Raw genomic sequence first — 22,735 nt, 5'->3', positions numbered from 1 at the left:
AAAAGAAAATCTGTTTACAGTTCTGTCTCATATGGGTGCTGAGAGATGAATCCATAGATCTCTTCATGTTGCTCTCAAAGTGCACCAGATTGATGCTTTCAACTTCAATATTTAAAAAAATATCTTCCCGGGGGAGCATCCCCCCAGACCCCCCTAGAGGAGGTGAGGACCCCCCTAGAGGAGGTGAGGTCCGCCCCCCAATAGCACTTTACCCCTGCCTATATGCTGTGAGCTGATTATGGAGCCTTCATTGTAACAGTAATTCAGATGCAATTAGCCAGATAGAAAAGGGCTCAAATTGGAAGCATTGTCTGGGCCGTCTTTTTCACTCAATTCTGCAATAGGTAGATCTCGCCTTTCACCTAGGCCGAGGTTGGTGATCTTGGGCTTAAAAAGGTTGGTGACCACTGTAGTAGATACTGTTTACAACAGATTGAATAGAAGTATATGAGACAACGTCCCTACTTCTCACTTGATTTATTAGCTTCGCCAACATGTTCATGATGAGTTTATAATCTCAATGACTAGTTTCAAGTCTTCTTCTTCACATGTTTGTTGTTATTTTGGCAGTTTTGGTCCAAAGTTGAGTAAAATAGACAACAATGGAGGGATTGCTTTAAGGCAGGCAGGGCTACCTTGTTACAGTGTTTCCCATACATTGATTTATTTGTGGTGGGCCGCCACAATTAAATATCGTCCGCCACAAATTGATCTCATACAAAAAAAAAAAAATATTATTATAAAATTGTCTTTTTCTTTTTTTTTGTGGGTAGTCGAATGGATAGTGAGGTGGACTGATGATCGGAAGGTTGCGAGTTCAAATCCTGCCTGAAACACCACTACTAGTGTGCCCTTGAGTAAGGCACTTAGCCCTCGGTTACCCCTGTCCCTGTGATTGGTTATTGTAAGTCGCTTTGGAATAAGGCGTCTGCTAAATGCCTGAATTGTAAATGATATTTTTAGGAGAATAAACCCCACGGATCCTCAACTCCGGTGTTTTTCACTCATCAACAACGCAACACAGAGCAACAAGATCGTTGTCTACAGTAGCCATGAACTCGCATGCATTATCTTATTTGAGGGGGGGGTGGATGCATGGACCACCCGAATAGGTTAAGGGGCCTTTGGCTTTTCTTGCCGTGGGGGGGTGCGGTGCGGTGCCCCCACAAATAGAATAAAATTCTGTGGGAAACACAGCAACCTGTACTTTATCACCGTGTGTTGTCAGTTCATGGCAGTTAAGTGTAGATATTTTAGTTGTATTACAATTATTTTGAAGCTCTTAGTTGCACTTAGCCTCACCTTTTTGACGTATCTTATGTCGTAGTACAACATTTCTTCAGCTTGTGTTAACCACAGACCTTATTTCAATATCTAACCAAAAACACATTCAGAAAACCATCGACTTGGAGACGAGTGAACCTAGAAGGGAAATGCTGACTCAATCCTGGTTTAGGACTCATTCCTGTGTGTGTGTGTGTGTGTGTGTGTGTGTGTGTGTGTGTGTGTGTGTGTGTGTGTGTGTGTGTGTGTGTGTGTGTGTGTGTGTGTGTGTGTGTGTGTGTGTGTGTGTGTGTGTGTGTGTGTGTGTGTGTGTGTGTGTGTGTGTGTGTGTGTGTGTGTGTGTGTGTGTGTGTGTGTGTGTGTGTGTGTGTGTGTGTGTGTGTGTGTGTGTGTGTGTGTGTGTGTGTGTGTGTGTGTGTGTGTGTGTGTGTGTGTGTGTGTGTGTGTAGTGCTTTTTCTGCTGTCGTCCTCAGAGAACCGGTGACTCAGAGTTGGAGTGTGTGTTTTAATAAATGGGGTTCTTTGAGCTGCTTTCCCTCGACACACTCCTTCTGCTCCGCACTGGCAAGCTGCTCCTGACCTGATAAAAACCCTGAAATCACCTCCTGAGCTCCGGAGTTTTATTATTTTTATTTATTCAATAGGTGAAACTGCTTGAGCGTATACTCCTGTGGCTCCTGGAGGCTTTGTGTTGCAGAGAGTAAACCTTCGACACTGACTCGCTGTGTTGGAGTCCACCTCGGTCCATAATTAATGAGAGCACTCAGGGAATTGTTAAACAGCAATTAAATATGCGAGTTTAGTTTGTCTCTGGTGGATAATGGGAGAGTCATTTCAAGTCCACTGTTTGTTTTGTAGTAATTATACTCTGTTATAAAGATAATTAAATAAAGCCACTTTAAGTCTCGGGTCTTCTCTGAGACTGGATGTTGTTCTCCTTTGTTTACAATGAATGCATACTGTCAACAATAAAGAAGATCTCTGTCTACATGAGAATGCAACAACTTATGATTCCAACTTTCAGATCTTGTTTTCTTTTTGGCTGTAGTAACTTTAAATCAGAGGTGGATGAAGTATTGGGATCCTTTATTTATGCAAAGAACAATACCACGCTGTAGGGATGTCCCAATCACCTTTTTTTGCTCCCGATCCGATTCCGATCATTTGATTTTGACAATTTGCCGATACCGATTTTTCCCGATCCGATCTTTATGCAATGCGTTGAGAGAAAAAAAAGCATTCAAGTTGTCCCTTAAGGTTATTTTTTTATTTAAAGGATATTCTATCCAACATGGATATAGCTTCTTTCTTTCACAGCAGCATTGGATCAGTTCAGTTGTGCAGCATTGGATCAAAACAAAATAAAGCTTATCAGTACTCGTTAGCTTACTGCTACAATTAGACACTGCGCCCACTCTGTTGCCAGATTTGAGAGAAATAAGCAGGTCTATGAAAACAAGCCCCAAAGAAGCAACACATACATGATGTTGTGTAATTTGAAACCAAAACTAAGGCCTCAGGATGACTTTAAGACTTGAACATGGTCATTTTTGTTTTGTAACATTGAATACAAAATTTAAAAAAAAGTATTTTTATAAAAAAAAAAAAAAAAAAAAAAAAGAATCCCGATCCCCGATTTTTTTTCTCCCGATTCCGATCTTTTGAAAATCACGTGATCGGCTCCGATCCCCGATCACGTGATCGGATCGGGACATCTCTACCACGCTGTTATAGGGCTGCTCGATTATGGCACAAATCATAATCTCGATTATCTGGGTCAATAATTTATATCACGGTTATTAAAAACGATTTGTGTTTACTTTGAAAACACCAATTTATTGAAATAAAAAAACTGAACAGTATGTTTTTAACAGTTGATTACCCTGAACTTTAAGTATAATTCAACTGAAAAACCAATAATAACAAAAACAATATCGGTTTTATTTCGATTATGTTGTTTTGATAATCGTTGCAAGCCAAAATTGTAATTGCGATTTAAAATACGATTAATTGAGCAGCCCTACACTGTTACGAGCAAAAGTCTTATTTAAATTATGAAAAGTCCCCCAAAATGGCCCAAAAATAATTACTTTAAAGTTTGAATATGCTACTTGATTAATTGATTTAGCTGCTCTTGTATGAACTGTTGGCACACAATATAATATTTCCTGAATTATCGTGCTTTTTTTATTAATGCATGAATCCTATTTAGAACAGTAATTAAAGCTGTTACATAAATCTAGTGGAATAAAAAGGACAATATATTCCTATACAAGTAAAGTAGCTCTGATTTGGAGTGCAATACGAAACGCACATTCATCCACTGCTTTATAAAAGCAACACTAGTAGCTAATTATATATTTAATTAGAGTTGTCTTTCCTTTGTTTAACAGCAGTTTGGTACGCGGCCAAAGGGGCTGCAGTGAAATGAAAGCGAAATGTTATTCATATTTGTGGATGTATGTTGAGTTGCTGCTCTGCTGTTTTTGCTGTTGTTGTTTATAGCACTCGTACACAGATCAACAATGGGCATGCATGCTCTTATGTGGGGATTTTGTTGTTAACAAAATGCTTGACTTTAAGCTGTATTACATTTTGATGAGAGTCGAAATCGTAGAAGGAAATATTAGTTTTCAAATATATCTGTACCTGTCGTCATGGCTTAAGATAACCAGTTGTGATGCGAATAAATCTAAAATGCCCACTTGCATGTTTCAAGTTTATCGTGAATTCAAACCTGCGACTTAGTAGTTTATCGTTGTGTTTCAAGGCTGCAGCATTTCTTATTTGTTTGAGACCTCAGTTACTAAACAGGGCTGCACAGTTCCACTCACTGAGCTGCTATAGACTCTCTGCTCAGTGTCACTTCTGTGTGGAGCAGATCTGTAATGTTTCAGTCTGTGTGACCATCAAGCCTCCCCAGCAGTCATATCTCTGCCTCTCAGCCTCCTCCTGATGTCATTGGGCTGAACTTGAGTCACCCTCAGAGTTAATGAGGGTCCCAGAGCAGCTGAGCGTTGGGTTTCGGTGACGCTCAGAGGAGCAGGAAGTCTCCGTCTGCTCGGGGCGGCCTGGCCCAGATTTGGCAGGGATCAGCTGCTTTCCCACCGTGGGGGAAACAGGCGAATGTTAACGGCCGGGTGGTGGCCTGTGATGTGTTGCTCAGACTGAACCGTTCATTCACTGAGGCTGGCACACAGGGCGAGATCCTGCAGGGCCAGGTGTCAGGACTTTATCACTGGTGGGGTTTGATCCGTGTGTCGGACGAGCTGCCGGCTGTTTTTAATCCCTGAGCATACGTTGAAAGATCTCCTTTGGATGATACCGTCAATTTTAACTTACTCGGATATACTTCAGGTGTATGTTACAGTGTGCTGTCTGGTAAACGTTGATAATACCCTCTCTTAGAGCCATTTTTTGTGTTGATAATTGATGGAAAAATCCTGAATGTCCTCTTCCAATATGAGAGTCACATGATAACAAAGGTATCAACTGTAGCTGTGAACATGACAGGATGTGTGATTACCTAGAAGAGCATCAGGACTGTTTGAGGCATATGCGCAGAGGCATGACAGGGGGGGCGCGAGAGACCAGGAGGAACAATGGTAATTAAAAAATAAATAAATAATATTTTGAAAAATGATTGATTCGAAAATAATATGATACAGTACTATTGCGTCTGGGTCTCTGTGTTTCATTACAGCTCGGCTCTGTGTGTGTGTGTGTGTGTGTGTGGAACGAGCCATTTTGTGTGCGTGCGCGAGAGAGAGAGAGCGCACCGGTACCGGAGATCGTTGTTGTTAGCTTCTGGTGCTAGCGAGCTAGGCTAACGGATTTAAGGAGTTTTTTCAACAACAAGGTGGAGGAGAGTCCTCTCCTGTCAGGCTGAGAGGCTCAGTGAGCTAAAGGACTCTCAGTGTTATCTCAGTGGCTCTCAAACGTTTTGGTCACCATTTATGTAAACAAGTATTTCCGAGGCACACGTTTATATGATCATTATAGTTATAAAAAAACAAGAGAATAAATGAAAAACAAGTATGAAATACTATATGACAGTAAAAAAAGAATAAAGGTTAAAAGGGAGTGATTTGTAAAATACCCATAAAGAAAAGATTAATCTGTTTCCAGTTCTGTTTCAAATGGGTGTTGAGAGATGTATCCATCGATCTCTTCATGTTGCTCTCAAAGTGCACCAGATTGATGCTTTCAACTTCAATGTTTAAAAATCTTCCAGGGGGAGCTTGCCCCCGGACCCCCCTATGTGAGGTCCACACACCACCTATAAAATAGCACTTTACCCCTGCTTACACCTATATGCCGTGAGCTGAATATCGAGCCTTCATTGTAACAGTCGCGGGTACGTTGTGTATATGCGTGGGGAGTGTTGCAGTAGAAAATTCCACTGTAGCGGCCGGGACATTAATGGGAAACCCTAAATGTTTGAGCACCCTCTATGGAACGTCAAGCTACCCCACAGCACCCCCAAAATAAATCTCTGGCGCCGCCACTGAGCCTGACTATTTGTGTTGGGGGGGCCCAACTTTTGTTTTTCTCCAAAGGGGGGGCCTGATAGAAAAAGTTTGAGAACCACTGGACTAGCACCCCCCATCATTTTTGTATATTTCTTTGTTTAATTTTATGGAAGAAGTAAATAAATCAGTGCCTACAGAGTTTTATTTGGGCTGTTTTTAACGTGCGAGTCAAGAAGCAGAGCTCTGTTAATGTGGCACCGTTTTAAATATCCTACAAGAGTGAGGCTTGACGCCCTCAATGTTAACTTACACAGATATACTAAAGGTTTATGGTACAGTGTGCTGTCTCGGTTGTGTTCTGATGGCTGTTTCCCCTTTGGCATAAAACCTGTTTCCCTAGACTCTGAGGTTAATGGATCTCTCATTGAATCCCTGGCAGCAGATGATATCAGATGCAGCTCTCTGATGTTAGTTCATAAGGGCAAAATGAAACCTTTAAGCCCCTCATACTGTATCATCCCTTTGAGGTTCTTTATTTATTCAGGGTGAATGGCAGCTGTAAGGTGTCATGAGATATCAAAGAAGAGGGAACACAGGGGGTGTTGGCCTTTGCAGACCATTTACATGCACAAAACCCTATATATATATATATATATATAGGGTTTTGTGCATGTAAATGGTATATATATATATAACACACTACAGGAAAGGGAAAACCCCAAAACACATAATAGGGCCTCTTTAATACATGTGGGCTACACTGATGAAATGTAGCTAGAAGTTGACTTTTCTCAGACTGACTATTGGACTTGTTTTGGATGAACATCTCAGCAATTTAATGTAGAAGTAAGATGGAAATGGCTCAACATGAATAAACGCAGTTTGGTTGAGGAGAAAATTAAGGTTTCTGGAATAAAAGAAAACTAGTCAGGGGACGGATATCATCTTCCTGATCTGCCAAATGTGAATTTGGTGCTTGAAGGATCTATTCTTATATGACATCATAAGACCAATTACAAATCCTATGACTTTCTGTGCAACCTATCAATCATGGCTTCCTAAATCTTTGTTCGGGCATCAAAGCTTTGAGAACCTCTCGTGTAAATTGACAAAGAATCTGACACGTTCACTACTTCAGATTTTAGTGCAAGTCCTGTGTGCACGTCCTGTGTGCACCGACTAAAAAAGAGTATATTTTTTTGTTTACGCTGTTGAAATCCTTCTGAGCTGCCATGTGAGCTTCGGGTGGATTGGCCGCTTGTTGCCGGTCAACATGTCTGGAAAGATTGCTATTTCTGGGACAAATGGGAGAAATTCAAGTCAAATGTTATCTGTGGTTTATTTTTGAGTTTCTCCGTGAGAGTGATGGCATCTCGTTGTGCTCTTCCATGTTAGCGGCTGGTGCTGCTAACTCGTCTATTCAGCATATTTTGAAATCATTTCAAATTCTGCTTAGTGGGATTTAGCTTCAGCTGACCGAAAGTATTTAAATCTGCCGCTCTTTCCCAGGTTTTCTCAGTCAGATCTTGTTAAGTACCGGTGACCGGTCATAGGAGGAGCATTACTACTCAGAATCAGAATCGGCTTTATTACCGTGGTACGTACAAAGACACCGGACGACGAAAACATTTTTATTTTATAAAAGCAATTTTAAAGACTATTTTAGCTAATTAAAAATAAAGACAATATTTACACAAAATCTAAATATATGAGAAACTGAGTATTGTAAAATATAACAAAATATGACAAATATATATTCAAGTGGAGAGCTGTGCAGATTTAAAAAGTGATAAGATATACTTCATTGATCCCAAATTGGGAAATGTTTCCGTTACAGTCACAGCAGTATGTTAAAACAAAGGCATTGCATATTATTTGAGTAGAAAATAAACAAACATAAAATAGAAACGTCTCAAAATTGAAAATAAAGAGCTAAAAAGTAAAATATATACAAGTTGACCGTTACAGACTGTCTGACAAATAAACAATATGAAGGGCCAAATTACAGCTATTTAAATGTAGGCTATTATTAGCATTAAGTTTGCAAGGAATGGCATATACATTAAATATAAATGTAAAATTTAGAGTGTGCAGAAAATAAAAGACAAAAGAGTGTAGAAGAGGTTTGAGATATTTTGAGGCCCCGACTGAGAGACAGGCAGACCTTCAGGACCTTCAGGACTGCTCTGAACACTGAATCCCTCACCATGCAGTAATGCAGGCCCTCTGGTCTGAATCAGGTAGCTCTGTTTGATTTCCTTTTTTTATCCTGGCTGTGTTTTCCGCCTGGCTGAGCAGCGAGCGTACGGACGAATGAACATCTCTCCGTCCCTCGCAGGCTGTTCCCGCTCCGCCGTCCTCCTTCAACGCCATACCACCGAGGGACTCACCGGTCAAATCTGCCGCGCATCAAACTAACGAGCTCTGACAGGAAGCAACGTGCTACCTGCTGGGAACGCGGCCAACGCTTTTCTGGGTTCCTCTCTGAAAACCCCTCGCAGACTTTAACCCGCGCTGTCGGCATGGATCTGGCGCTTCCTGTCAGACGCTTCTTTATCCTGGTAATGACTCGTCATGGTGGTGGAGGACGGTCACTCTGCTGGACCTTTAATACAAAAAGCAGGAGCACCAGGTCGGATCAGAGTCTGTCAGAAGACGGGACGACAGATTGAAGCCTTCACTTCTGTTCAAACCAGACAAACTGAACATCGGATGATTCATGGAGACGTCATTCTTCACAAACCTGGAATAAACCAGACACTGAACTCTGAGTCTCGGACATATTGTCTCATCTTGTTAAATATCTGTTTCCAGGTCGCTGATAAGATAATATAAGATATACTTTAAGATATACTATAACTTACAGTTACGGCCCGTCCACACAGCGGCGTGCGTTGACGCTTGCCGGCGGGCGTGCCTGAAACTCGACCGACAACCAATCACATGAATCTCCCGCCCCTGACACACAAGAAGCGGTTTGATTGGCTAGAGCTTGTACTGGCATATGATTCGATTGGCTGACGCTTCTGCAGAGGCGTCAAAAGTTGAACATTGCTCAACTTTTGCAGCGAGCCACGCCAGCAACGCTCCGCGTCGCTTCCCACGAAGCAGTTCGGCGAAAAGTGACGTCACCCCATTCAAAGTGAATGGGGAAGCGTCAACGCACGCCGCTGTGTGGACGGGCCGTTACAGGTTATCTGAATAATTGTCCCTCGTTGATGTTATCCCCGTAGTAATCACGTTCAGACGCTTCTTTCTCCTTTAATGAGTCATCGGTGGTGGAGGAGGATGGTCACTCTGCTGGACCTCAAACTGAAGACCTTTTTTTTTTTTAAACGGAGTAACGGGTCGGATCAGAGTCTGTCAGAAGACGAGACGACAGATTGAAGCCTTCACTTCTGTTAAAACCAGACTCAAGGAGACTGAAATAAAGCAGAGACTGAACGCTCTAGTTCTTTAGAGTCTTGAACATATTGTTATATCTTGTTAAATGTCTGTTTCCAGGCATCTGATAAGATAAGATACACTTTACTATAACTTACGGTTACGAGTTATCTTAACAGTGTAAGAAAAAGTTTTTAGAGAGTAGTGAGTTTGGCAAGTAACATTTTCTTATGAATGAAGTATTGTCGGGAAGTTCTGAGCTACAACCAGACAATTCTAACTAATGTGAATAATGTTTAAAAGATACCTCTGATACCACGGATCATATCTCAGTTGTAATATCGGTCAACTTTAACCAGTTTGTTGGTACAGTGTATAATGTGTGATGTGTCCTTCAGGTCACCTTGATGTCATGGCTGTCCATGTGCTCTCAGAGGGGGCGGGGCCAGGCGCCCAGGTACCGAAACACCTGAGCTGTGTTTCCATCGCGCTCATCAGCACCAGCACCAACTGCTCCGACAAAACTGTCAAGGTACTTTCATGTTAACAAAATTACAAGACTGATATTTTTCTCCTTGTTTGTTGTTATAGATAGAACCAAAGTAAGAGGCCCTACTATGCTTTTTTTTCTTCCTGGAGCATATTATATATTTTTTAGTGCATGTAAATGGTCTGCAAAGGCTAAAATCCCTGTGTTCCCTCCATGAGGGGTTTCTCTCCCGCACACCGAACCTGGCTTTATCGAATGTTTACAATTCTGAAACGTCTCCTTCGGACTCCATTGTGTACTTCCTGAACACAGTGACATCTCTACGTAACACTCACGCTTCTATTGGCTAGCGCTCCAACACATTGTACGTGATAGGCTAAGGGGCGGGACAAGCGGTTGACCAATCACAACAGAGCTAGCCAGCCAACCAATCAGAGCAGACTGGGCTCTGGTTTCAGACAGAGGGTGAAAAGAGGTGCTGCAGCACAGGCAGTATGAGAACAATAAAGAGGTTTTTGAACATTAAAGCATGGAGACATGTAGAGACACTACATACTGATATACACCTGAACATCAGCAGGAGAGGACTCTTTAAAGTAGAGACACTACATACTGATATACACCTGAGCATCAGCAGGAGACGACTCTTTAAAGTAGAGACACTACATACTGATATACACCTGAGCATCAGCAGGAGAGGACTCTTTAAAGTAGAGGCACTACATACTGATATACACCTGAACATCAGCAGGAGAGGACTCTTTAAAGTAGAGACACTACATACTGATATACACCTGGACATCAGCAGGAGAGGACTCTTTAAAGTAGAGACACTACATACTGATATACACTTGGACATCAGCAGGAGAGGACTCTTTAAAGTAGAGACACTACATACTGATATACACTTGGACATCAGCAGGAGAGGACTCTTTAAAGTAGAGACACTACATACTGATATACACCTGGACATCAGCAGGAGAGGACTCTTTAAAGTAGAGACACTACATACTGATATACACCTGAACATCAGCAGGAGAGGACTCTTTAAAGTAGAGACACTACATACTGATATACACCTGAACATCAGCAGGAAAGGACTCTTTAAAGTAGAGACACTACATACTGATATACACCTGAACATCAGCAGGAGAGGACTCTTTAAAGTAGAGACACTACATACTGATATACACCTGAACATCAGCAGGAGAGGACTCTTTAAAGGAGAGACTCTACATACTGATATACATCTGAACATCAGCAGGAGAGGACTCTTTAAAGTAGAGACACTACATACTGATATACACCTGAACATCAGCAGGAGAGGACTCTTTAAAGTAGAGACACTACATACTGATATACACCTGAACATCAGCAGGAGAGGACTCTTTAAAGTAGAGACTCTACATACTGATATACACCTGAACATCAGCAGGAGAGGACTCTTTAAAGTAGAGACACTACATACTGATATACACCTGAACATCAGCAGGAGAGGACTCTTTAAAGTAGAGACACTACATACTGATATACACCTGAACATCAGCAGGAGAGGACTCTTTAAAGTAGAGACACTACATACTGATATACACCTGAACATCAGCAGGAGAGGACTCTTTAAAGTAGAGACACTACATACTGATATACACCTGAACATCAGCAGGAGAGGACTCTTTAAAGTAGAGACACTACATACTGATATACACCTGAACATAAGCAGGAGAGAACTCTTTAAAGTAGAGACACTACATACTGATATACACCTGAACATCAGCAGCAGAGGACTCTTTAAAGTAGAGACACTACATACTGATATACACCTGAACATCAGCAAGAGAGGACTCTTTAAAGTAGAGACACTACATATTAATATGAACCTGAACATCAGCAGAAAGTATCCTCTTAGGAAATAAATTAACTAAGCTATCTTCTGTAGAGCCTTCAAAGGTTCAACGTCCTGAGGAGTCAAGTGTTTCCCTGCTCTGTTATTCATCCCCTTTCCACTCTTCTGCCACCTGTCACCACCTGTTCTCTCGTTTCAGTCTTTATTAACGAGGCTGTTTTTCTTTGATTAGTACGCCACTCAAATATATTTGTGAAAACCAAAGCGGCAGAGTAATCCAGCGCCTGTCTCATCATCATCGCTTCTCTCTCTTCTGAGGTGGCTTTGATCAGCTGACGGGCGCTAAATGTTTTTCAGTTTGTCTAAATTAAACGTCTTTATTTTTTCCTCCAGGGAAAAGTGTTGCGAAAATGCCCGCTGGTGTCGTCAGCATCTGGAGACTTCATTTTAAAGATTATCATCCAAGGTAAATTCATTTGTCTCTGTGTTCATCAGCTGTTTGTTTATTCTTGAATTACATTTCAAAATATGATCGTCTTTGAGTTCATGAAAAGCACTATATAAATATATTTTTTTATTATTATTATATGTCATATATACTATATTTAATTCAATATTATCTCTACAAAAATGAAACATAATTATATAATAATCACTAATAAATACATTGAAAATAAAGACCAATAGACAGAGTATTGCTAATTAAAAGCTAAGTGTGTTTTCAGTTTAAAAAATGTGCCCCTCTTTATTTCTTGGTAGGAAGTTTGGGATCCTAAATCATAGAGCTGTTATTCTGCTGTGTGTGTGTGTGTGTGTGTGTGTGTGTGTGTGTGTGTGTGTGTGTGTGTGTGTGTGTGTGTGTGTGTGTGTGTGTGTGTGTGTGTGTGTGTGTGTGTGTGTGTGTGTGTGTGTGTGTGTGTGTGTGTGTGTGTGTGTGTGTGTGTGTGTGTGTGTGTGTGTGTGTGTGTGTGTGTGTGTGTGTGTGTGTGTGTGTGTGTGTGTGTGTGTGTGTGTGTGTGTTAAGCCGTTTATCTGGTGTGTGTAGTAGAAGCAGACGGACGTCATTGTTGTCTTGTCTCCGGCCTCTTTTATCTCTGAGCAGCCACAGAGAGCTGAGACTCTTATTGTGGCGGGGGACGTCCTTCCTTTTATCCCCCCCCCCACCCCCCCCTTCCCCTGTGTCTCTTACCTCTCCTGTATTGTTGTTTTATAGACAATTTGTCAGATTTGCTTCAGTATTTGAACAGCTGGTGCATTGTGGGATTTTGTGTTTGATCAGTTGCAGACTCACTAATGTTTCAGCTGCTTCTGTTTTTATTTTTGTTCTTGTGTTCTTAGAGGCTTTCGTCAAACCCACTGTCATGGGTCGTTGTCCACGAGTAAAGCAAACTCTTTATTTACTAACATAAATCCTATGCTCAACACAAAAGCCGAAGAAGTACTGAGAATAATTCATGTTGACATACGCAGTGTGTGTCTTTAATGTATGACAGAGATTGTCTAGTTTAATAAAAAAAATAAAAGATATTTATTCCACATTCGGATATAAAAAAATCAAAACACAGTGACAACAAATGGCAGTTAAAAACGGATCAGTAAGTCCGTCCTGCGACATAGCTAACTGAGATGTATACGCCACCACCGTCATGTTCATGTTCTGCGTTTGTTTCATAGAAGAAGTTTCCCCGCCGGACGCCTCCCCTCAGAACCCGTCCATCAACGTCATTCTGTTCGGAGCGATCGCCAAGGACTTCGATGGAGCTGTCAATCAAGGGGTACGTTCACTCTGCCGTCAAAGACATGATGTTAACACTTTCTGACAGAAACATGTGTGACGGAACAACAACTGTCATGCTTTTCTGCTTTCGTGAAGATTCTCATTTATTATTGCCATGGCTTAGACGAATACTCGATTCTGATTGGTAGAATCTGACATTCCAGAGGTTGTTAATTCTCGCCAACTATTCTCGTTGCTAAGGAGAATAGACCGTTGTTAGGTTTGCTAAAGGGACTTTGTGCAGTCCTATCAATCCGCAGAAAGAAGTCCGGTACATTTAATGTCAAGTGTTAACAACAAAATGAGATGAGCTTAATAGAAAATTCAAATAATAATAACACAATTCTCAGAAATAAAACAATAGCACGTATTTTCTTTCTAAATATTCCTACACACCTCATAACTCTTTAAAACAAGATAATAGTCAAAAATTAAACTAAACTGCATTTGCTATTTTTATCAAAGTCCATAAAAGCGAAGAAACTTGGCAGACTTAGATTTGCGTAATGACATTTATTTTTGTTTAAACTGAGATATGAATTATGTATCATATGGATCTATATTTAGAGTGTGAAGACACCCTGCTGTGATAACGTGTGGATGGAGATGACGACGCCTGGCTGCTAAATCTAATTTACAGTTTGAGTTATTTTCTGTTTCCTTCTCTCTCCTCTGTTGATGGAGTGTTAACACGTCTTGGATGTAATTAAAGTGTGTGTGTGTGTGTGTGTGTGTGTGTGTGTGTGTGTGTGTGTGTGTGTGTGTGTGTGTGTGTGTGTGTGTGTGTGTGTGTGTGTGTGTGTGTGTGTGTGTGTGTGTGTGTGTGTGTGTGTGTGTGTGTGTGTGTGTGTGTGTGTGTGTGTGTGTGTGTGTGTGTGTGTGTGTGTGTGTGTGTGTGTGTGTGTGTGACACCTACATCTTTATTTGGAACATGCGTATGGTGTAAAAATACTTGTTGACGTCATTTTGAGTATATATAAGTATTTTTGATCATAATTTAGCAGGAGACCTTTAAAAGCAAAAAGTATGTATTTTCTAATGTAGCTTTTATTCACTGTTTCCTGCTATTTAACGACAGATGGTTATTTTAGGAAAAGCTGCTAAAAAAAAAATATTTATCTGGAAAGGAAGAGAAACTTTTGGAGATTTAGCTTTTTCTGTTACTCTGTCATCTAATTTAAACAAATTAAATATATATTTTTAAACTATATTGAATTTTAATAATAATTTAGCTAGACGAGAAAACATGGCCTCGCTTTATAGATTTTTGCTTCCTTACACTACCTGTGTCTTTATAATTAGTTTAATTATATTTTCATTATCATTATCATTGATTTCTTACAAAGCCCTGAGAGGTCCTACACTGAGCTCAAATCAAACAAGTAAAGAATAACTTTTAATTATTATTATTCTCAGAGAAAAACATTTTTTTCATCCGCGAAAGAAATTAATTAGATTTGCCTCGTTTTAGAATAAGAAGATAATAACATTTTTTTTTATATAGGGACAATAGTTTAAAGATAAAAAGATTTAATAATAAGAAAAGATCAAATATAATCAAATATTTAAAGAAAATATAACAAGTTTAGGTAAAAAAAAGTGTTAAGAAAAAAGGATTGTTTATACTTTACTATAATTCTACAAAATTACAATTACTGCAATTATTCGTGTGAATCTACTCTAGCGTGTTGCACCTCTGAATAGTTTTCATTGAAGCTTTAATGCTCCCAAACAATTCCTTATAATACAATTATATAAAATAAATCATTTCTATATTTTCCTTTTTTGTTTTGTTTTATGTTCAATATTTATTTATATTTCTCACCAATCGTAAGATGATACAAAAGAAAGACCTGAGAGAGAAAATACAGAAAACCACAGAAAATATTAGACACTGACTAAAATCAATTCAATTCAATTCAAGTTTATCTGAATAAACAAATAGATATAAATGTATGTGAGTACATATTAAGGCCCGGACACACCAAGCCGGTTTCGGCCGTCGATAGATGTATAGCCGTCGATGAGCGTCCTGTCGTCCTCCTCAGATCGGTGTGTCCCGCACCGTCAGGTCTTTCCGGCCGTGCCGACACCTTCCGCCCCCGATTGAACAAGTTGAATCGGGAGGCTGTCGGCAAAAGAAAGCACTCTGATTTGATGTTCAGCTTGGCGAATCAGTGCATGAGAAGCGAAATGGTAGTGAGGTACGCAAACAAACGATTATGCGCACAGACGGCTGTGTACCGCCAGTCCCGCACTAAACATGTTTTCGATTGTAAGTTGCTTTGTGAAGCAGTCTGCGATGGACGAGAGTGGAAATGGAACGCACACACTATTTGTTGTTTGTATATATCACGCAGTCTGTTCTTCTTCTCTCGGTTATCACGCAGTCTGTCTTCCGGTTGCCTCTTTTGAATGACGAATACACACTACCGCCGCCTGCTGGTAAGGAGAGTTATTGCCACTCATAGGGCTGCTCAATTAATCGTATTTTAATCGCAATTACGATTTTGGCTTGCAACGATAATGAAAACAACATAATCAAAATAAAACTATTATTTTAATTTTTTTATTATTTTTAAATACTTTTTTTAAAAATTGTTTTTCAGTTGAATTATACGTAAAGTTCAGGGTAATCAACTGTTAAAAACACACTGTTCACATTTTTCTTTTCAATAAATGGATGTTTTCAAAGTAAATGGATAATCGTTTTTAATGATCGTGATTTCAATTATTGACCCAAATAATCGAGATTATGATTTTTGCCATAATCGAGCAGCCCTAGCCACTCACGCATGCGCATTGCGTACGTGCTACTTGGCCGTCGGCTGAAGTCTTTGCGGTGTGTTCCAGTGCGACTTTTTGGCCAAGACGCAGGAGACGTGAGGCGACGCAACAGTCGGGTCCGTCGGCACGTGTTCTTTGGTCTCAGTTTGGTGTGTAGGGACCTTTACATATTACATGTTCTACCGTTATTAACCGTGTTTCTATCTGTAAAATGAATTCTTAATCTTCATATAAGGGTAACACTAACAACCAAACACACCTATTTTTGGTGTGTTTTCTTTTCTCTACATCTAATTATTTTATGGTATAATTGAAAATCTGAGCAAATGAGAATTAATTAATTTTCCTTTGATGTTATTTCTTTATTAAACTGCTTTTTTATTGTTGCTCTTCAGCTTATTCTAATACAACACACATAGAAAGGACTTGTTATGAATTTTGATTCCCCTTCCTCACCTGTCACCCTACTTTAAATGAGAGGAATTACTATATTATATTAAATCGATTTATGTCAGTTTGCAGGAGCTACTCCATTGAAGCTCCCTCCTTTTAAAGCATGTGAGGGTTAAAAAGAAAAATATGATTAAGATATAAATATTTATGTGAACCTGATGAGATTGTAATATGTTATTGTCAATAAAGAACGAGGCTCTTTGAGAGGTGTGGCTGAGTAAATTGTATTTCTCTGCTTCACAAAGCCTCTGATTTGAATAAAGTAATGAGCTGAGTGAATAATTTTTTTTTTTTTAATGAGTTTGACATTCTGTAGGATGGGATGAATTCATTTACATATGGTATGTTTAGGAGAAGTGTGTGTAACTGACTCTCCTGTGCTTAAATGATACTTTTAATGGTTTTTAAGTGAGTATTTTCATTTATATACTACTTTATATTCCCCCTCCTTTTTACATTTCTTTGACACATTAGTTAATTATATATTGTATATCAACTCAGCGACCTTCAGCACTCACTGGATCGGTTCGCAACCGAGTGTGAAGCGGCTGGGATGAGGATCAGCACCTCCAAATCTGAGGCCATGGTTCTCAGCAGGAAACCGATGGACTGTCCACTCCAAGTAGGGAATGAGTCCTTACCCCAAGTGAAGGAGTTCAAGTATCTCGGGGTCTTGTTCTCGAGTGAGGGAACAATGGAGCGTGAGATGGGTCGGAGAATTGGAGCAGCGGGAGCGGTACTGCAGTCTCTTTACCGCACCGTTGTGACGAGAAGAGAGCTGAGCCAGAAGGCAAAGCTCTCTGTCTACCGCGCCATTTCCCTTCCTACCCTCACCTATGGTCATGAAGGATGGGTCATGACCCAAAGAACGAGATCGCGTATACAAGCGGTCGAGATGGGTTTTCTCCGCAGGGTGGCTGGCGTCTCCCTTAGGGATAAGGGGAGAAGTTCGGTCATCCAGGAGGGACTCGGAGTTGAACCGCTCCTCCTTCACGTCGAAAGGAGCCAGTTGAGGTGGTTCGGGCACCTAGTTAGGATGCCACCTGGGCGCCTCCCTAGGGAGGTGTTCCAGGCACGTCCAGCTGGGAAGAGACCAAGGGGTAGACCTAGGACCAGTTGGAGGGGTTATATCTCTTCTCTGACCTGGGAGCGCCTTGGGACCCCCCAGTCAGAGCTGGTTGATGCGGCCAGGGAAAGGAACGTTTGGGGGTCTCTGCTGGAACTGATACCCCGAGACCCGACCACGGATAAGCGGGAGAAGATGGATGGATGGATTCATGATTTCTTGCTAGATAAAAATCTAGTGATCTCAGGGGAAACTTCACAAGCTTCCCGACAGATTAAGTTTGTAAAGTAATTCAAATTAATTTACTTTACATTAGCCTGTTTCATTTCATGTTATATTATTTTTAATTGCGCGTTAGCATATTTTTAGAACATATTTGACTCTATTAGCATGTTTTATAGCATGCATACCAATCTCTCCATTATGTTCTATATCATTGTCTCTTCTTATCTAAATCAATGAAGCTGTAATATGTTTGTTTGTGAATTGACTTGTGTCTTTGAAAATGTGTTTTGAAGCATTGCTGCCTCCATCAGTCTGTGAGCTGAAGTATTAAACTGCACTTGCTGTTACTTATGTCGCCTGTCTCAAAGAAAGTAACGTGTCCTTTATTCATCCTGTCTCTGGGGTGACAGCTCCTTGAACTTTACAAACAAAGTGACTCAGGGCTTTTACTCTCCGTCTCCTCCGATAGTGTTGTTTACCGAGCGCTGAGTCTGCTTTTAACCTGGACGGGGACATTGAACACATCAGGGATAATCCTCCCGTCAGCTCGCTCTTCACTTCTCCCCACAGCGGCGCCCTGATGGAGCTGAAATCACCGTAAAGCGTGTTGAAGGCAGGAGGTGTTGTTGCGCTGCTTGTCTCTGTAACGTGATTATTCAGACTATCTGCTGTCCCTTTGTCAGCCCTCAGCTTTAACACTGACACCCGTAACAAAAGACAATCTCCACTTTCCACAGCCGCTTATCTTCGCCTGGCTCCACGTCTGCAAGGAGGCAACATCTGCCGCTTCAATCTGTCCTCCCTCTGGGAAGGAGGATGCTCTCAGTTTTTAATCCCTGACTCTCTGCTTGTTGTTTCCTGCAGGATGTGGTGGTGGCTGCCGGCTTCACTGTGGGGAAATCTCCCACGGCGCAAAAGGACAAACTGCACCCCTTTAACCTGCTGCTGAGGGGGGACAGCGCCTGCATTTATGTGAGGATGGTTGTTAGTCATGTGTACATAACATTTCATTAGGTTGCGCGATTATTACGAAGATACAAACTCGGAACAGCAAGAAACATGCGGGAACATTCGCTTTCAATTACCCAAAGATGTGGTTGTACATTAGTTAGTGTATTGAGCTGAATCTTTAAATGTTCTCTCTGTGTGTAAATACAACAACAGTATTTTATAATAGTATATACCGTAATTTTCGGACTGTAAGCCGCGCCTTTTTCCCTATTTTTCGACGCTGCGGTTTATATAACGGTGCGGCTAATCTATGGATTTTTTACAGCTAACGGCCAACACCTTTAACTCTATGGGCTCTATGGCCGGTCCGCGGACCCCCACCTTTAAGCGGCGGGTTCCAGCAGGAAAAGCTGGAGGCCGGAAAAGAGTGAGACAGGTAGCGCGCAAAAGTAAAAGTGGAACCGAGAGTGGTATGCTGCTGCTGCGGCTTATATTCAGGTGCGGTTTATAGTCCGAAAATTACGGTATGTGCTTTAAGTTATAAAACGTTAAAGGTGGGGTAGGTAATTCACTTCAGAAACACTTGTTGTTATATTCCATGGAATGCTCTTAACATCCCGATAGCAATGAATACATCAAATGCTTTGACAATAAATACATAAAAACATGTCATCTGTGGAAGCCGTGGCACTTTAAAAAGCATGACCAATCATCTGAGCCGGCCCGGCTAAAGTAACTGGATGGCCTACCTGCCTGTCAGCCTTCCATCTGTGCACAAACTTATCTCGTGCCCTCATTGGTCATGTGCGCGTTCGTGTGTGTTGGAGGAGGGGCTCTGTAAGGAAGTCTGAAGGAAGGGGCAGATTTGTTTCGGCTGTGTGTTTTCAAATTCTAGCGTACTCAAGCTGGTTTCTCCATTCTTACCTACCCTACCTTTAAATGTAAAAGCACTCAGGTTAATAGTTAACGAAAGCCCCCAATGTGTTTTATTCTGTAGATTAATTATGGTGCATTATGAAAATGTCATGCATTCATTTTCAATCTGATTCATCCTTGCCAGCAGTTGGGGCAGTTTATCAGTGTACTTGTTTTTTTTTGCAGAAATGAAACCGTAGCAAACACACGTTTATGATGCTTACACATTTGGTTCAGCGGGATAATCTCCACATATTGACACCACTTCATTATAGTTGAAGTGTAAATGCACGTTGGCTGATTTGATCACACAGACTGCTTGATCCATCTCTGAAATCTGAAGTGATGCAGATTCTTCACACCAAAAAATGACTTTATAATCTCAGAGAATATAGGAGTTGTTTTTCAGAGTTTAGTCTCCATTCTTTTCATTGTGTACGTACCGTGGCCCTTATGTGGTAGCATTCTGAGGTAAGAATACCAAATACAGTGGGTATTTGAGACGCTTGATACTTATATACTTTAAAAAAAATACATCACTTTAATGTCTCCTCTCTCACTTTCCCTCCAGGTGTCTCGCCCTCCTCTTCCTCCTCCTCTTCCTCCTCCTGTCTCAAGATCCTCTCCGGCAGCCAAGAGGAGCTCCTCGCTCTCCGCTGAGGTCAGACTCAGAGCCTGAGTGTGTGGTAGAGTGTGTGGTAGAGTGTGTGTTAGAGTGTGTGTTAGAGTGTGTGTTAGTGTGTTAGAGAGAGTGTGTGTTAGAGTGTGTGTGTTAGAGTGTGTGTGTTAGAGAGTGTGTGTTAGAGTGTGTGTTAGAGTGTGTGTTAGAGAGTGTGTGTTAGAGAGTGTGTGTGTTAGAGTGTGTGTGTTAGAGAGTGTGTGTTAGAGTGTGTGTTAGAGAGTGTGTGTGTTAGAGAGTGTGTGTTAGAGAGTGTGTGTTAGAGTGTGTGTTAGAGAGTGTTAGAGAGTGTGTTAGTGTGTTAGAGAGAGTGTGTGTTAGAGTGTGTGTTAGAGTGTGTGTTAGAGAGTGTGTGTTAGAGAGTGTGTGTGTTAGAGTGTGTGTGTTAGAGAGTGTGTGTTAGAGTGTGTGTTAGAGAGTGTTAGAGAGTGTGTTAGTGTGTTAGAGAGAGTGTGTGTTAGAGTGTGTGTGTTAGAGTGTGTGTGTTAGAGAGTGTTAGAGAGTGTGTTAGTGTGTTAGAGAGAGTGTGTGTTAGAGTGTGTGTGTTAGAGTGTGTGTGTTAGAGAGTGTGGTAGAGAGTGTGTGGTAGAGTGTGTTAGAGTGTGTGTTAGAGTGTGTGTTAGTGTGTTAGAGAGAGTGTGTGTTAGAGTGTGTGTTAGAGTGTGTGTGTTAGAGAGTGTGGTAGAGAGTGTGTGGTAGAGTCTGTGGTAGAGAGTGTGTGGTAGAGTGTGTGTTAGAGAGAGTGTGTGTTAGAGTGTGTGTGTTAGAGAGTGTGGTAGAGAGTGTGTGGTAGAGTGTGTTAGAGAGTGTGTGGTAGAGAGTGTGTGTTAGAGAGTGTGTGTTAGAGTGTGTGGTAGAGTGTGTTAGAGAGTGTGTGTGTGAGAGTGTGTGTTAGAGAGTGTGTTAGAGAGTGTGTGTTAGAGAGTGTGTGTTAGTGTGTTAGAGAGTGTGTGTTAGAGAGTGTGTGTTAGAGTGTGTGTGTTAGAGTGTGTGTGTTAGAGAGTGTGTGTTAGAGAGTGTGTTAGAGAGTGTGTGTTAGAGTGTGTGTGTTAGAGAGTGTGTGTTAGAGAGTGTGTTAGAGAGTGTGTGTTAGAGAGTGTGTGTTAGAGAGTGTGTGTTAGAGAGTGTGTGTTAGAGAGTGTGTTAGAGAGTGTGTGTTAGAGAGTGTGTGTTAGAGAGTGTGTGTTAGAGAGTGTGTGTTAGAGTGTGTGTTAGAGAGTGTGTGTTAGTGTGTTAGAGAGTGTGTGTTAGAGAGTGTGTGTTAGAGTGTGTGTGTTAGAGTGTGTGTGTTAGAGTGTGTGTGTTAGAGAGTGTGTGTTAGAGTGTGTGTGTTAGTGTGTGTGTTAGAGTGTGTGTGTTAGAGAGTGTGTGTTAGAGTGTGTGTGTTAGAGAGTGTGTGTTAGAGAGTGTGTGTGTTAGAGAGTGTGTGTTAGAGTGTGTGTGTTAGAGTGTGTGTGTTAGAGTGTGTGTGTTAGAGTGTGTGTTAGAGAGTGTGTGTTAGAGAGTGTGTGTTAGAGAGTGTGTGTTAGAGTGTGTGTTAGAGAGTGTGTGGTAGAGAGTGTGTGGTAGAGTGTGTGTGTTAGAGAGTGTGTGTTAGAGAGTGTGTGTTAGAGAGTGTGTGGTAGAGTGTGTGTGTTAGAGAGTGTGTGTTAGAGAGTGTGTGGTAGAGTGTGTGTTAGAGAGTGTGTGTTAGAGAGTGTGTATTAGAGAGTGTGTGTTAGAGAGTGTGTGGTAGAGAGTGTGTGGTAGAGTGTGTGTGTTAGAGAGTGTGTGTTAGAGAGTGTGTGGTAGAGAGTGTGTGTTAGTGTGTTAGAGAGTGTGTGGTAGAGAGTGTGTGTGTGTTAGAGAGTGCGTGTGTTAGAGAGTGCGTGTGTTTTAGAGTGTGTGTTAGAGAGTGTGTGTGTTAGAGTGTGTGTTAGAGTGTGTGTGTTAGAGAGTGCGTGTGTTAGAGATTGCGTGTGTTTTAGAGTGTGTGTGTTAGAGTGTGTGTGTGTTAGAGAGTGTGTTTGTTAGAGAGTGTGTGTGTTAGAGAGTGTGTGTGTTAGAGAGTGTGTGTGTTAGAGTGTGTGTTAGAGAGTGTGTGTGTTAGAGAGTGTGTGGTAGAGTGTGTTAGAGAGTGTGTGTTAGTGTGGTAGAGTGTGTGTGTGTGAGAGAGTGTTTGTTGTGTAGGTCTTGTTTCTGTCAGGATGCTTCCTGTCAGCTCCCAGCTGTTTGAGAGCCATCTCTCTCCACAGATCTCACTTTCTCTGGATGACATAGAGACGAGGACTGTCCCTGTTTGGTAACAGTCTGTAGACCTCACACCTTGTAATGATTGGGACCATATTTATATTATATATTCTTTTACACTTGGTCCACTTAAACTGATAAACTGACTCTTAAAACCCAGCGTTAAAGAATCTGAAGTAT

General features: G+C 41.2%; 1 protein-coding gene across 1 annotated transcript in view; it reads left to right on the top strand.

Annotated features, from left to right (window-relative positions):
- The window catches only part of LOC307038642 (protection of telomeres protein 1-like), a 50,335-nt gene that overhangs the window by 12,592 nt on the left and 15,008 nt on the right, over positions 1 to 22,735 (top strand). Inside the window, exons 2-6 of the mRNA XM_079680203.1 lie at positions 9,539 to 9,672; positions 11,867 to 11,939; positions 13,148 to 13,248; positions 18,646 to 18,753; positions 20,219 to 20,308. Coding sequence (XP_079536329.1) covers positions 9,539 to 9,672; positions 11,867 to 11,939; positions 13,148 to 13,248; positions 18,646 to 18,753; positions 20,219 to 20,308 — 506 coding nt within the window. The remainder of the gene's footprint in view (positions 1 to 9,538; positions 9,673 to 11,866; positions 11,940 to 13,147; positions 13,249 to 18,645; positions 18,754 to 20,218; positions 20,309 to 22,735) is intronic.

This window comes from Notothenia rossii (assembly GCF_949606895.1).
Source record: "Notothenia rossii genome assembly, chromosome: 5".
NCBI classification, from domain to species: Eukaryota; Metazoa; Chordata; class Actinopteri; order Perciformes; family Nototheniidae; genus Notothenia; species Notothenia rossii.
Note: the sequence above shows the minus strand (reverse complement) of the source record. Positions and strands in the feature narration are given on the sequence as shown.